General features: G+C 44.3%; 1 protein-coding gene across 1 annotated transcript in view; it reads left to right on the top strand.

Moving 5' to 3' along the window:
- The first annotated feature begins 5,288 nt into the window (after nucleotides 1-5,288).
- Nucleotides 5,289-16,067, top strand: part of LOC134384423 (uncharacterized) — a 36,820-nt gene continuing 26,041 nt past the window's right edge. The window contains 1 exon segment of the mRNA XM_063105936.1: nucleotides 5,289-10,170. Coding sequence (XP_062962006.1) covers nucleotides 5,832-10,170 — 4,339 coding nt within the window. The 5' untranslated portion in view covers nucleotides 5,289-5,831.

Below are 16,067 nucleotides of genomic sequence, written 5' to 3'. Positions count from 1 at the left end.
TCACAACTAAGACAAAAAGAAACCAGAAACGGCGACGAGACCGAGTGCCGTAGAAATAGAAGAAAGAGTCCGATGGCAGAGCGCGCCTCCCGAGACGCGGTGAGACCAAAACACAATAATCCTCTGCCAAGGGGTCCACCAGGCGTCCCTGGTCCTCCCCTGATCCTGGGACGTCTCCCAGGATTGCCGGGTGGCGAGCCCCCGAACACGTCTGTTCGCTACCCGCACTTCGCTCCCAGAGCGACTAACCCGGAACAAACTGAAACCAAAATGCGCGCGCTCAGAAAAGACAGTCGAAATCACTGAGTCAGACACAGAGACGAGACACAGAAACGAGACACAGAACGACTGCTGGCCAGCTTACCTCCCGTTGGTGGGTCGGTGGTCCCTGGGTGGGGGTCTCCGATCCCGGACGAGCCCCCAAATGAAAGACTCCCGCAGTGGGTAGTCAGTCAGTTCAGGGAGACCCTCCCAAGGAACAGCGAGACCACGGCTTCGGATGCAAAAACAAGAGGTTTATTGAACACACAGGTACCCGGGCGACTCAGTCTTTCGAAAGACTGGCGCGCCGAGTAGAGCTCCTGGGTCCTTTTTATAGCAAAAAGCGCGGGTACAGAAGCGAGAAGCAAGGTAATTGGTTAGTTTAAATCAAGCCAGGGGTGAACTTCGGTCAAGTGGGAGTCCTTGAAACAGCTGAGGGGCACTCTTGAAACTTTAACTGACTTGTCTATTTCTGGGAACTATCCGCCCTTTGCCTCGGGCCGGGGCCCAGGTGCATAACCACAGATATCCTGTTTGACTCTGTTCCCCTTGTTTCTTAACTTGACTTTTTGGCTGTATTTTCCCTATACCCTTGTAAAAAGCACTTCCTTCAAGTTCATATCAAGTCAAGTTTTTAAATCATTCGATATCACACTTCTGGATTTTCATGAAATCAACTTCAATTTCTCTCTGAGTCCTAAACTACTGGCTTGCCAGGATTGTCAGCGTCAGCATCGTTTGTTTTTACTTAGCCTTCATAAGATTTCTTAAGAATTTAGGAGGTGTTGGAGGTTCCTGAAAATGTAAGAGAAGTTTCAATTATTTTTCTGTCACAGTGGCCTTTGATAGTGTCATTTTTAACGACTGCTCAATTCCTCAATTATCTGGGACACCCAATTCGTTGTCATACATGTTATGTGAGATTCTTTATGAAACTTGAGAGTCTCTATGCCTAGAATTGAGACTTTCAAAATTCACTCAGAAGTCACAACCTTCAAGATCTTGTCCATCCTTATTTGTTATTCTCAAAGGCATCCCCTCACCCACTTTTTTCCTTTTCTTCCTGGACACCCAATAATAGAATTTGTTCTTGAGGAGCACTCAGACTTTTCAGTAGTCCCTCTTTATCTGAGATTTTGCTCTTTGTGGTTTTAATTACCCACAGTCTACTGTGGTCCAAATAGATGTTTTGAGAAAGAGAAAGAAAAAGACCACATTCACATAACTTTAAAAAAAATAGATTGCTATAATTATTGTATTGTATTATTAGTTATTACTGTTAATCTGTTACTGTGACTAATTTATAAATTAAACTTTATCATAGTTATGTATGTACAGTTAAAAAACATAGTGTATTTAGGGTTCAGAACTACACAGGGATCTCAGGCATCCACTGGGGGTTTTGGAACATATCCCTGGAAGATGAGAAGGAACTATTCTATGTAGTTTTTATTCATTTCTCTGCTATGGCTTGTTTGACACAAGATAACACAAAGCCTAGCTATCTATTTGAATCAGAAAGAAGAAAATTTATAAGAAAAATTAGTAAATCGGTTGGCTTGTGTTTCAATGAATTGTACCACCACTACTATTAAATTTCATGTTCTACTTTCCAAGAAGCAACTGTGTTATGCTATACAGTGCTGATTCTCTCTAGGAAATGGTATTAATATCAACTTCTAGAGGTATGGCAAAAAACACTTCAGTATTTCTTCCTACGTCATTTCAACTGTGTACACCTCAAATAGTTCACCTAAAGATAATAAAATACACAAATAGGGAAAACAAAATAAGCACGATGTTATGATGGTATGATGGTTTTGATATCCTCATGCAGACTAGTATTACCTTTTCCCTCAAATATATTTTCTACTTTTTTGTAATTGGGATGAAGTAACTTACTTATTCATTCAATCATTTATCGCACTTTCTATAAACAGATTGATAGATATACCAATAGATACAGATAAATATAAAAATACAAACAAATGCACAATCTGTAAGTACTATTAAGTGTTGGGGTAAAAAAAAAAGCCCCTCCTAGATATATTTTAGTGAACACTATATTAAAGTGTCCATATGTTTATTTTTACATCAATGTGTTTTGAGGGATACTGAAAAGAAAATCATTTATGTGGAATATTAGTAATCATTAGTTACTAGTTAGTAACTGTACATTAAACACAGTCATAATTATTTTCTTGCAGGACTACTCTATCATGCTAATTTGAATAGTGATTCTTGTAGAGGATCTTGTCTGTGTAGCATTTCCAAACATAAGTGACTATGGAATATCTTCATCACAGAAGGATTTGTATTTTGTGAAACTGTTTATGAAATGTTTCATTTTTTTTTTCTCTTGGAAAGTTCAGAAATCTTTGCCAGAGCCTCCTATTCCTTCCTCCAATTAGCCTTATTGTGCTTTACATGGTATGCTCCTCAAAATTTTCTACACTTCTTTTGAAGCTGGAACACTGACAGGACAACTATTCTTTAATGTGAAGCTAATATAAAATATTAATGCTAAATACAAATGTCCTTTTACGAAGTTTATTTTATAATTTTGTAAGAAATATGAAATACTTCATGTACATCTTAAAAATTACCTCCTTTCCTACAGCTAAGACCTCTTTTAGTACACTATTATCTGATTGGCTTTCATTTTTCGCAATTGCCTTGAAACCTAAACTTTATAGGAAAATTCCTCATAATATGTGTAATCCCCATAAAAGTATGCTTCAATCATAGGAGATTGAATAGATTCAACATGATATTGATAAGCGTAGAAAGTAGCAATATAAAAATAAGTGTTAACTTGTAGTTTTGTATTTTAAAATGTCTCTATGTTCTACTCAATATAGTTGGATCTTGCTTTTATTTGTTTCACACTCTTTCTATTATTATTATTTTTTTTAAAATTTATTTGTTTTCCCTCACATCATGGGCATGAGGGGTGACAGTTTGCTTTGTATCTCATGAATATTCATAATAAAGAAATAAAAAATGAATCTTCTGTTTTCATTTTTAATATTTTTTAACCTATCTATCCGTCTTCAAATTCATTGATTCTTCCTACAGCTTTGCTAAGTTTCCCAATGACGTGTTGGATGAATTATCTTTGTTACGGTGTGTATTTGTTTTTATTATTTCTAGTTATCCCATTCCTTTATCTCCCATAGTTTCCTTATTGCCACTGAATTTCTCCATCTTCCCATGTTTTTTCCTCCGTTTATCATCCTAACTATAGTTATTTTTAAGCCTCTGTCTGATAGTTCCAACATCTTGTTTATACTGAGTCTGGTTCATCTAGATCAGCTTGTGATCCCCTCATTACACCTGTTACACTGAACGAGACTCTCTCCTGTTTCTTCTCTGCGAGTAAACTTTGTAGCACATGGTGGAGTTTCGTGAAAAAAAAAAAAAAAACCCTGAGTGAAAGCAAGCTCACTCTGTGTCTGGTGATCCTAAAGATTCCATATTGTCATGCTAACTCACCATCATCCTATAGCAACTTATTAAAATCTCAGTTGATTTTTCTTACCTATGTTCACGAATAGCAGCAGCATCTTTCTCAAATGTTCTGCTGCAGGTAAGCAAGCACTGGCAGCCAATCTCCCCTTCCAGAGGGTGTATTCATCCTTCTATTTCAGTACTAGGTTGCCTAGTGAACTCAGATGTTTGATGAATTCAAGAAACATTTTTATCTTGCAATTTATCCAGTCTTTCTAAATTTATGAGGTGGGGGATAACAGTGACATTATGAACAGATTCCCATATCCTAGGCAGAATTCAAACCTTAGTTTTTAATTTTATGTTTGATTAGGTTTTTTTTATTGTAATGATAGATAAATGAGATTTAAAAATATTAGAGATTGGTCAAAATAAAGATGGAGGTAAACTCAAGGCCAGCAAAAATGGGTACATTTACAAAATGAAAGAATGTGTGAAAATTACAAGCGGAAGAAAGTAATTGAAGAGGAAATGTAAAGTGAAACAATATCCAAATGAAAATTGAAGAGGAAATGTTTCTTGGTGTTGAAGTTAGTCTTTGTCATCCTTTCTGGCAGTGACCAGCTAGCAAATGTAAACTGCTTATGTTCTCATAATCTCAGATGCATGCCACTGCATCAGATGCTATTTCTAGTGCACCATACTAGAAATATGAGTACAGGAAGTCAATATGACATTGAATGTTTTTGAACTTGAGAAAGCAATTGGAACTTGTCCCTCATTTTTCTGTTTTCTATTTATCAGAATACTCATCACTGTTATTTTATCATATTCTTGTTGATAACTGAGCAATGTCAGCAAGGATAATTGAGATTAACATCAACCCCAATAAACATTTTTTTTTCTATTTTCTATTAAGTGACCAAGTTATACAAATAATTTACTAGGAAACTGAGCGGATTATTTATGGAATCCAATAAGAATGCAAAGCTTTTGATCTCTATACTAATGAGGAACAGTGCAATTTGGGAATCCAGAATTAAGGAATATCACATATTATTTGGTTCAACTGAAGAAAGAACTTTTTAAGCTAGCCGTAGCAACGCCATTTTGCAAGGCACAAAACATTACCCTGGTTAAAAGTCCCTAGCATAGGAAAAGTACAGCCTGAGGTTGAGACCAGATAACGAACAGGATATCTGTGGTTATGCACCTGGGCCCCGGCCCGAGGCAAAGGGCGGATAGTTCCCAGAAATAGACAAGTCAGTTAAAGTTTCAAGAGTGCCCCTCAGCTGTTTCAAGGACTCCCAACAGTTTCCAGGGTGCCCCTCAGCTGTTTCAAGGACTCCCACCAGTTTCCAGGGTGCCCCTCAGCTGTTTCAAGGACTCCCACATAACCGAAGCTCACCCCAGGCCTTATTTGAACTGACCAATTAAACTCGCTTCTCGCTTCTGTACCCGCGCTTTTTGCTATAAAAAGGACCCAGGAGCTCCACTCGGCGCGCCAGTCTTCCAAAAGACTGTGTCGCCCGGGTACCCGTGTGTTCAAATAAACCTCTTGCTGTTTGCATCCGTCTTCGTGGTCTCGCTGTTCCTTGGGAGGGTCTCCAGACCGACTGACCGCCTGCTCCAGGGGTCTTTCATTTGGGGGCTCGTCCGGGATCGGAGACCCCCACCCAGGGACCACCGACCCACCAACGGGAGGTAAGCTGGCCAGCAGTCGTTCTGTGTCTCGTTCTGTGTCTCGTTTCTGTGTCTCGTCTCTGTGTCTGACTCAGTGATTTCGACTGTCCCTCAGGGTGCGCACATTTTGGTTTCAGTTTGTTCCGGGTTAGTCGCTCTGGGAGCGAAGTGCGGGTAGCGAACAGACGTGTTCGGGGGCTCGCCACCCGGCAATCCTGGGAGACGTCCCAGGATCAGGGGAGGACCAGGGACGCCTGGTGGACCCCTTGGCAGAGGATTATTGTGTTTTGGTCTCACCGCGTCTCGGGAGGCGCGCTCTGCCATCGGACTCTTTCTTCTATTTCTACGGCACTCGGTCTCGTCGCCGTTTCTGGTTTCTTTTTGTCTTAGTTGTGATAGGTCTTTGCGTCGTCGTTCCCCTATTGGAAATTTTCGAGATGGGGCAAGGTGCCCTTACGCCTCTCTCCCTTACTCTAGATCATTGGAAAGATGTCAAAACCAGGGCTCACAATCTGTCCGTGGAGATCAAAAAAGGAAAATGGCGGACTTTCTGTTCGTCTGAGTGGCCCACATTCGGCGTAGGTTGGCCGCCAGAGGGAACCTTTGATCTTACTGTCATTTTTGCAGTTAAAAAGATTGTTTTCCAGGAGATCGGAGGACACTCGGACCAGGTTGCATATGTCGTGGTATGGCAAGACCTCGCCCAGAATCCCCCTCCCTGGGTGCCACCCTCCAGCAAAGTCGCTGTCGTTTCGGGACCAGAAAATACTCAAGGGCCACCTACAAGGAAGCCTTCTGCCCCTCCCCGACCCTCCGTCTACCCGACACCAGATGACCTATTCTCCCTCTCTGAACCCCCACCTTACCCGGCGGCTCCGCTGCCCCCTCTGGCCCCTCAACCAAACAGATCGGCACCAGGACGAGCACCCAGTGACCCCAACCCTGAGGGACCGGCTGCGGGGACTAGGAGCCGCCAACCTCGCAGTCCGAGAGGCGACTCGGGTCCTGACTCCACCGTAGCTTTGCCCCTCCGAGCCATAGGGCCCCCAGCCGAGCCAAATGGCTTGGTCCCTTTGCAGTATTGGCCTTTTTCCTCAGCAGATCTTTACAATTGGAAGTCTAACCATCCTTCTTTTTCTGAAAAACCAGCAGGTCTCACGGGACTTCTTGAGTCCCTTATGTTCTCTCACCAGCCCACTTGGGACGATTGCCAACAGCTACTCCAGATCCTCTTCACCACTGAAGAGCGAGAAAGGATTCTTCTGGAGGCCCGCAAGAACGTTCTCGGGGATAACGGGGCCCCTACACAACTCGAGAACCTCATTAATGAGGCTTTCCCCCTCAATCGACCTCAATGGGATTACAACACGGCCGAAGGTAGGGAGCGTCTTCTGGTCTACCGCCGGACTCTAGTGGCAGGTCTCAAAGGGGCAGCCCGGCGCCCCACCAATTTGGCTAAGGTAAGAGAGGTCTTGCAGGGACCGGTAGAACCCCCCTCGGTTTTCTTGGAACGCCTGATGGAGGCATATAGGAGATACACTCCGTTTGACCCCTCTTCTGAGGGACAGCAGGCGGCAGTTGCCATGGCCTTTATCGGCCAGTCAGCCCCAGACATTAAAAAAAGGTTACAAAGACTAGAGGGGCTCCAAGACCTTTCCTTACAAGACTTAGTAAAGGAGGCAGAAAAGGTGTACCACAAGAGAGAAACAGAAGAAGAAAGACAGGAAAGAGAAAAAAAAGAGACAGAAGAGAGAGAGAGGCGGCGTGATAAACGCCAAGAAAAAAATTTAACTAGGATTTTGGCCGCAGTGGTAGGTGAAAGAGGGTCTAGAGATAGGCAGACAGGGAACCTGAGCAACCGGGCAAAGAAAACACCTAGGGATGGAAGACCCCCTCTAGACAAAGACCAATGCGCGTACTGTAAAGAGAAGGGTCACTGGGCAAGAGAATGTCCCCGGAAAAAGAACATCAGAGAAGCCAAGGTTCTATCCCTAGATGACTAGGGGAGTCGGGGTTCGGACCCCCTCCCCGAACCTAGGGTAACACTGACAGTGGAGGGGACCCCCATCGAGTTTCTGGTCGATACCGGGGCTGAACATTCGGTACTGACCCAACCCATGGGGAAGGTAGGGTCCAGGCGGACAGTCGTAGTAGGAGCGACCGGCAGCAAAGTCTACCCCTGGACCACTCAGAGACTTTTAAGGGTCGGACATAGGCAAGTGACCCATTCCTTTTTGGTCATACCTGAGTGCCCTGCTCCTCTGTTGGGCCGGGACATCCTGACCAAACTAAAGGCTCAAATCCAGTTTTCCACAGAGGGCCCACAAGTAACATGGGGAGATCACTCTACCATGTGCCTGGTCCTAAACCTAGAAGAAGAATACCGGCTGTATGAAAAGCCGGCCTCTCCCTCCATCGACCCATCCTGGCTCCAACTTTTTCCCACCGTATGGGCAGAAAAGACAGGTATGGGACTGGCCAATAACGTCCCACCAGTAGTAGTAGAGCTGAAATCAGGTGCCTCACCGGTGGCCGTCCGACAGTATCCAATGACTAAAGAAGCCCGGGAAGGCATCAGACCCCACATCCAAAGGTTCTTAGACCTAGGGGTCTTAGTGCCCTGCCAATCGCCCTGGAACACCCCTCTGCTACCAGTAAAAAAGCCAGGGACCAATGACTATCGGCCAGTCCAAGACTTGAGAGAAATTAACAAAAGGGTGCAAGACATTCATCCCACGGTCCCAAATCCATACAGCCTCCTGAGTTCCCTTCCGCCTAGTCACACTTGGTACTCAGTCCTGGATCTCAAGGATGCCTTTTTTTGCCTCAGACTACACCCCAACAGCCAGCCACTGTTCGCGTTCGAGTGGAGAGACCCAGAAAAAGGTAACACAGGTCAGCTGACCTGGACACGGCTGCCACAGGGGTTCAAAAATTCTCCCACTCTCTTCGACGAGGCCCTCCACCGAGATTTAGCTCCTTTTAGGGCTCTCAACCCACAGGTCATATTACTCCAATATGTGGACGACCTCCTAGTGGCAGCTCCCACATATGAAGGCTGCAAAAGAGGGACACAGAAGCTCTTGCAGGAACTGAGTAAGTTGGGGTACAGGGTATCAGCTAAAAAGGCCCAGTTATGCCAGAAAGAGGTCACCTATTTGGGGTACCTGCTCAAAGGGGGAAAAAGATGGCTGACCCCGGCCCGGAAAGCTACAGTTATGAAGATCCCTACTCCCACAACCCCCAGGCAGGTCCGCGAATTTCTGGGCACTGCCGGATTCTGCAGGCTCTGGATTCCTGGGTTTGCTTCCCTGGCTGCACCCTTGTACCCCCTGACAAGGGAAAACATTCCTTTTACCTGGACTGAGGAGCATCAAAAGGCTTTTGACCACATAAAAGAAGCCTTGCTGTCTGCCCCCGCCTTGGCTCTCCCAGACCTCACCAAATCATTTACTCTGTACGTAGATGAAAGAGCCGGTGTAGCCCGAGGAGTGCTTACTCAGACCCTAGGACCATGGCGACGGCCAGTAGCTTATCTATCAAAAAAACTGGATCCAGTGGCCAGTGGGTGGCCAACCTGCCTAAAAGCGGTTGCTGCAGTGGCACTCCTCCTCAAAGACGCTGATAAGTTAACCTTGGGGCAAAATGCGACTGTGATTGCTTCCCACAGCCTCGAAAGTATTGTGCGGCAGCCCCCCAATCGGTGGATGACCAATGCCAGAATGACTCATTACCAGAGTTTGCTGCTAAACGAAAGGATATCTTTCGCGCCCCCTGCTGTCCTGAACCCAGCTACCCTACTACCGGTCGAGTCAGAATCCACCCCAGTACACCAATGCTCAGAAATCCTTGCTGAAGAAGCTGGGACTCGACGGGACCTGAAGGACCAGCCATTGCCCGGAGTGCCTGCCTGGTATACAGACGGTAGCAGCTTCATTGTGGAAGGTAAGCGGAGAGCAGGGGCCGCCATCGTAGATGGCAAACGGACGGTATGGGCAAGCAGCCTGCCAGAAGGGACATCAGCCCAGAAGGCCGAGCTAATCGCCTTGACGCAGGCATTACGCCTAGCCGAAGGAAAAAACATCAATATCTACACGGACAGCAGGTATGCTTTTGCCACTGCTCACATTCATGGGGCAATATATAAACAGAGGGGACTGCTCACTTCTGCTGGAAAAGACATTAAAAATAAACAAGAAATTCTGGCTCTGCTAGAGGCCATTCACCTCCCTAAGCAGGTCGCCATTATCCACTGCCCGGGCCACCAGAGAGGAAATAACCCTGTGGCGGCCGGGAACCGGAGGGCCGACGAGGCTGCAAAACAAGCCGCCCTGTCGGTCAGGGTGCTAGCAGAAACTACAAAGCTTCAAGAGCCAATCGAGCCTGCTCAAGTTAGGACCAAGCCAAGAGAGCTCACTCCTGACCAGGGAAAAGAATTCATTCAGCGGTTACATCAGCTAACACACTTAGGACCAGAAAAGCTCCTTCAACTGGCAAGCCGCACCAGCCTCTCCATCCCGAACCTCCGGTCCACTGTTCAAGAAGTCGCCAATCGGTGTCCGGCTTGCGCCATGACTAATGCGGCTACCACCTACCGAGAGACCGGAAAAAGACAACGGGGAGATCGACCCGGCGTATACTGGGAAGTAGACTTTACAGAGGTAAAGCCTGGCCGGTATAGAAACAGGTATCTGCTAGTATTTGTAGATACTTTCTCTGGATGGGTAGAAGCTTTTCCTACCAAAACGGAAACGGCCCTGACTGTATGTAAAAAGATACTAGAAGAAATCCTGCCCCGTTTCGGGATCCCTAAGGTGATCGGGTCAGATAATGGCCTAGCCTTTGTTGCTCAGGTAAGCCAGGGACTGGCCACACAACTGGGGATAAATTGGAAGTTACATTGTGCGTATAGGCCCCAGAGCTCAGGTCAAGTAGAGAGAATGAATAGAACCATCAAAGAGACCTTAACTAAATTGGCCTTAGAGACCGGTGGAAAAGACTGGGTGGCCCTCCTTCCCTTAGCGCTGTTCAGAGCCAGGAATACCCCTGGCCAGTACGGTCTAACTCCCTATGAAATCCTCTACGGGGGACCCCCCCCCATACTTGAGTTGGGAGAAACACTGGGTCCCGATGATAATTTTCTCCCTGTCTTATTTACCCATTTAAAGGCTCTAGAAGTTGTGAAGACCCAGATTTGGGACCAGATCAAAGAGGCATATCAGCCCGGTACCATAGCTGTCCCCCACCCGTTCCAGGTCGGAGACCGAGTGCTGGTCAGACGCCATCGACCCAGCAACCTTGAGCCTCGGTGGAAAGGCCCGTATCTGGTATTGCTGACCACCCCGACCGCAGTAAAAGTTGATGGCATCGCTGCCTGGGTCCATGCTTCCCATCTCAAGCCTGCACCACCCCCGGCACCAAACGAGACCTGGGAGCTGGAAAGGACTGATCATCCTCTTAAGCTGCGTATTCGGCGGCGGAAAAATGAGTCCACCGGGTAAGAACCCCCACCGGCCTGTGATCCTCACCTGGAAGGTACTGTCCCAAACTGGAGAAGTTGTCTGGACCAAACAGGCTACCCAGCCGCCTTGGACTTGGTGGCCCGATCTTAAACCTGATGTATGTGCCCTGGCGGCGGGTATTGAGACCTGGGATATCCCGGGATACATAGCATCGGGCTAGGCCCAGATCAGACCCCCTGATTCAGACTATACAAAAGCTTATAATCAGATCACCTGGGGGGTCCCAGGGTGCAGCTATCCCCGAGCTAGAAACAGGCTTGCCGCTTCCCCCTTCTACGTGTGCCCCCGGGATGGCCGGACCCTTTCAGAAGCTAGAAGGTGCGGAGGGCTGGAATCCCTATATTGCAAAGAATGGGGTTGTGAAACCACGGGGACAGTCTACTGGGGACCTAGTTCCTCATGGGACCTCATAACTGTAGAACGTAACGATAGCAGTAAAAACTGTGACAACACCGGCTGGTGTAACCCCCTTAAAATAAAATTCACAGAGAAAGGAAAAATTCCAGAGATTGGGCACAAGGAAGAACCTGGGGACTAAGGTTCTATTTGACGGGAAACGATCCAGGTGTACTGTTCACCATTCGCCTAGATATCACCAATATGCCAACTGTGGCAGTGGGCCCCGACCCCGTCCTTGCAGAACAGGGACCTCCTAGCAACAAGCTGTTCCCAATGACTAGCAGGCAACCCCCCGCGGCACAAAGGAGCACTGCTACACAGAGCCTCCTATCACCAGGCACTCTACCCCCCACCACGGGTGACAGGCTCTTTGGTCTTGTACAGGGGGCCTTCCTAGCTCTAAATGCCACCAACCCGAACGCCACAGAGCATTGCTGGCTCTGTCTGGCCATAAGCCCCCCCTACTATGAAGGAATAGCCTTTTTGGGAGAGGCCAATTATACCAGCGCCGAGAGTTGCCGTTGGGGGACCCAGGGAAAGCTTACTCTCACAGAGGTCACAGGACAAGGGTTATGTATAGGAACAATACCTTCTACCCATCAACATCTTTGCAACCAGACCCTATCCATCAATTCCTCCGGGGACCATCAGTACCTTCTCCCCTCCAACCATAGCTGGTGGGCTTGCAGCACCGGTCTCACCCCTTGCGTTTCCCTCTCAGTTTTTAATCAGTCTAAGGATTTCTGTGTCCAGGTTCAGCTGATTCCTCGCATCTATTACCATCCTGAAGAAACTTTGTTGCAGGCCTATGACAACCCTCATCCCAGGTTTAAGAGAGAACCTCTCACACTTACCCTAGCTGTCCTACTGGGAATTGTGGCAGGTATAGGTACCGGCTCGGCTGCTCTGATTAAAGGACCTATAGACCTCCAGCGGGGCCTAACCGAGCTCCAGACTGCCATGGACACTGACCTCCGGGCCCTCCAGGATTCAGTCAGCAAGTTAGAGGACTCATTGACTTCTCTATCTGAGGTAGTACTCCAAAATAGGCGAGGCCTTGACTTACTGTTTTTAAGAGAGGGAGGCCTCTGCGCGGCCCTCAGAGAGGAGTGCTGTTTTTATGTAGACCATTCAGGTGTGATACGAGACACCATGGCCAAACTCAAACAAAGACTAGATAAAAGACAGTTAGAGCGCCAAAAAGATCAAAACTGGTTTGAAGGTTGGTTCAATAGCTCCCCTTGGTTCACTACCCTACTATCAACCATCGCCGGGCCCCTAGTACTCCTTCTTCTGTTGCTCATTCTGGGGCCCTGTGTCATCAACAGGTTAGTCCAATTCATCAATGATAAGATGAGTACAATTAAGGTCCTGGTTCTTAGACAAAAATATCAGACTATAGATAATGAAAATAACTTTTAACTCCGCTCTAAGATTAGAGCTATCCACAAAAGAAATGGGGGAATGAAGAAAGAACTTTTTAAGCTAGCCGTAGCAACGCCATTTTGCAAGGCACAAAACATTACCCTGGTTAAAAGTCCCTAGCATAGGAAAAGTACAGCCTGAGGTTGAGACCAGATAACGAACAGGATATCTGTGGTTATGCACCTGGGCCCCGGCCCGAGGCAAAGGGCGGATAGTTCCCAGAAATAGACAAGTCAGTTAAAGTTTCAAGAGTGCCCCTCAGCTGTTTCAAGGACTCCCAACAGTTTCCAGGGTGCCCCTCAGCTGTTTCAAGGACTCCCACCAGTTTCCAGGGTGCCCCTCAGCTGTTTCAAGGACTCCCACATAACCGAAGCTCACCCCAGGCCTTATTTGAACTGACCAATTAAACTCGCTTCTCGCTTCTGTACCCGCGCTTTTTGCTATAAAAAGGACCCAGGAGCTCCACTCGGCGCGCCAGTCTTCCAAAAGACTGTGTCGCCCGGGTACCCGTGTGTTCAAATAAACCTCTTGCTGTTTGCATCCGTCTTCGTGGTCTCGCTGTTCCTTGGGAGGGTCTCCAGACCGACTGACCGCCTGCTCCAGGGGTCTTTCACAACAGCCTCTCTAAGTAAAATTAAACTTTGTTATAATAATTCTTAGGTTAAACTACGACTTAGTACCCAAAGATTATGCCACCATGGCTCTATAAAAATGATGTACCGTAATTTGGGCATAAAATAGCATGTCCACAGGAGATCTATCAAATGCATTTGAACTAAATTTGGCTGACTAATCCCAGCTTTCTGAGAACATTTCCTAATAAATATTTCAGGAGCAATAATATAAACAACTATGTGGTATGGTTAAAAATATGATTCTTCTCTACAACTCCACCCTAACTCCCTCTTTTTCCAAAAAGTTTCACCAATTTAAAATTTAATTTTGTTAGCACAGAAATAATAAACGTAATGATAATGTGATCAGGCTGCATAAACTGCAGTCGTTTTTATTTGTTTAAAAATATTTTTGATGTAGTATTCACTATCAAATTGAATATTAAAAATTCCTGTAATGTTTTGTTTCTCACTCAAGTATTTAAAGCAGCTTTACAGGACATAAACTTGTCTGATTTGGGTAGTAAATATCTTGCCTTTGCATCATTTATCTAGTGTAAACATTCATTAACGTTATTCCCAAACTGTTTGTGTAATCTCAAGATATACAATTCAAATAAAAGATAATATGAATCAATTCTTAGTTCGATGATGCCACAGACTTCTTTTTTTTTTTTTTTTGAGACTAGGAATGTTAGAGGGTTAATGTTTCACTTTTTAAAGAGATATTGACTTGAAACATGAAACAGAAAACTAAACAATATTGAGTACTGAAGGATTTTACACATACCATGGCTCTGAGAGTTGTTATTTTCTTTTTATGAATAAGAAAAATGAGTCTCAGACAGGTTAATTAAATTACCTAAAATCATACAGATACTAAGTGACCGATTTTACACTTCAACTAGATGAGTCTCTTAGACGTATTCACTGTTTTCACTATTCCACACAAATGTTAAAATTGGAAAAAAAATTACATTTGGAAGGTATATTTAAATTATGTACCATTTTAAAGTACTCCGCAATAACTGAAAAAGCAAGTTTATAATTAGGTGACCTAATATAAACATACCTATATTCACTGCTAGGCCACAGATTGATCACAGATCGTAACCAATTGATGATCAGGAGAAATAGATTACGGATTGAAAGAATGTGCCTAGAAAAGTGATTTTGGAGGGTGCTTCAGAGATTTGAGTCACCTCAGCACATTTGTCCAAAATAAATATAACTTGCCACCCCATAAGAATTAGGCACAGTAATCAATGGGCCCCTAAATGAAACAAAACAAAGCATACCCTTGCTTGAAGTTGTGGCCACAACAACAATTGCAGTTAGAAAAAAACCAGCCTTCGAATTAATTGTAATATCCTACACCAGAGCACACTGAGTGTATACACTTCAAAAGCTGAAAATCTTTGACTAGAAAACAATATGTTTGTGGGAAAAACCTCTGGGCTAAAACATACAGAACATAAATGACTATGTTATTCTTCATTACAGTAATTTAATAAGAGAGCACAGATTTAATTAAAATAGTTGTCTTCACTTTTCCCCAATACTTAGTTCCAAACAGGATTGAAAATATTTAATGCTTTGTAGAGAAAAATGGAATTAACGTATCAACTGTACCCCCAAAAGATTAATTCTGGGACTATGGAGAAATTCACTTTTTGCCAAATAAGTTGCTATTATAGAATTCTCTCTCTCACCTAAGCACATGTGCCAAGCAGTGCTGATTATCCATGTTTTACCCGTAATTTCAACTCCAAAGTGTATGTGAATCTAACTATTTTATATCATCCATTGTTGAAACTGTTATGAATTAAATTTGAAATGTTCCTGTAGAGAGTATTGAAAAAACATTCTGGGTTTCTGGTGCTTTTGAAAACAGTGTCCAGTGAGAACACTACACATGAGAAAACAGTAACAATAAAAAAAAAGAGGGAAGAATGATTAGAAATTGCTATTTTTGCATGTTCCCATGACAGAACTCCAGGAAAGAAAGTAAAAACCATGTTTTACATCTTGTTGAAATGCATAAATGTTCTATATAAGTTTAGGCTTCTTTAAAATAATAGCTGACAAATATGCACTTCTTATTTTAAACTTTTAAACTACATAAATGTAAATCTATGAAAATGGAGAGGTATTTTCATGTGTAATTATCATCAGTAATAGAGAAAGGAGATGATTTTGTTTGATGCCATTTAAACGTGGATATTGTTATGCTTCAAATCCATCATTTTTTATGATAATGAAGAAAAGAGAGTAAAATTATTCAAATTTGAGCATTTCTTTCCACAATTTGAGGACAGTGAATTTATATTTCTTTTTGAACGGTTAATGATGTTGTAGGCAGGAAAAATGTTCTACGTGATTTAACAAAGACAGTGAATGTGTTTAGAAATATTATATTGCATGTAAAATTCAGAGAGTTTAAATAAATTTTTTGGAAGGATGGAAGGAATTTTTGCCAATCATTTGAAAATCAGAGGAATATAACCAATTCTATCCATTTCTTTGCTCAATTTGGTTAATCTCTGTAAATAAATCTTAACTAATCCCATGTTTTTGTCAAGTCCATAGCCAACAGTTTTTAAGATTCATTGTCTACCATATGTTAGCACAAAAAGTTTTCCAGAAGGAGATTTGAATTTCTAGTTCAGAGTACTCATCTCAACATATGTCAAAACATCTGCTCTTCCTTGAG

This window comes from Cynocephalus volans, chromosome 8 (assembly GCF_027409185.1).
Source record: "Cynocephalus volans isolate mCynVol1 chromosome 8, mCynVol1.pri, whole genome shotgun sequence".
Taxonomy (NCBI): domain Eukaryota; kingdom Metazoa; phylum Chordata; class Mammalia; order Dermoptera; family Cynocephalidae; genus Cynocephalus; species Cynocephalus volans.
This window is presented reverse-complemented; position numbering and strand designations above follow the sequence as displayed.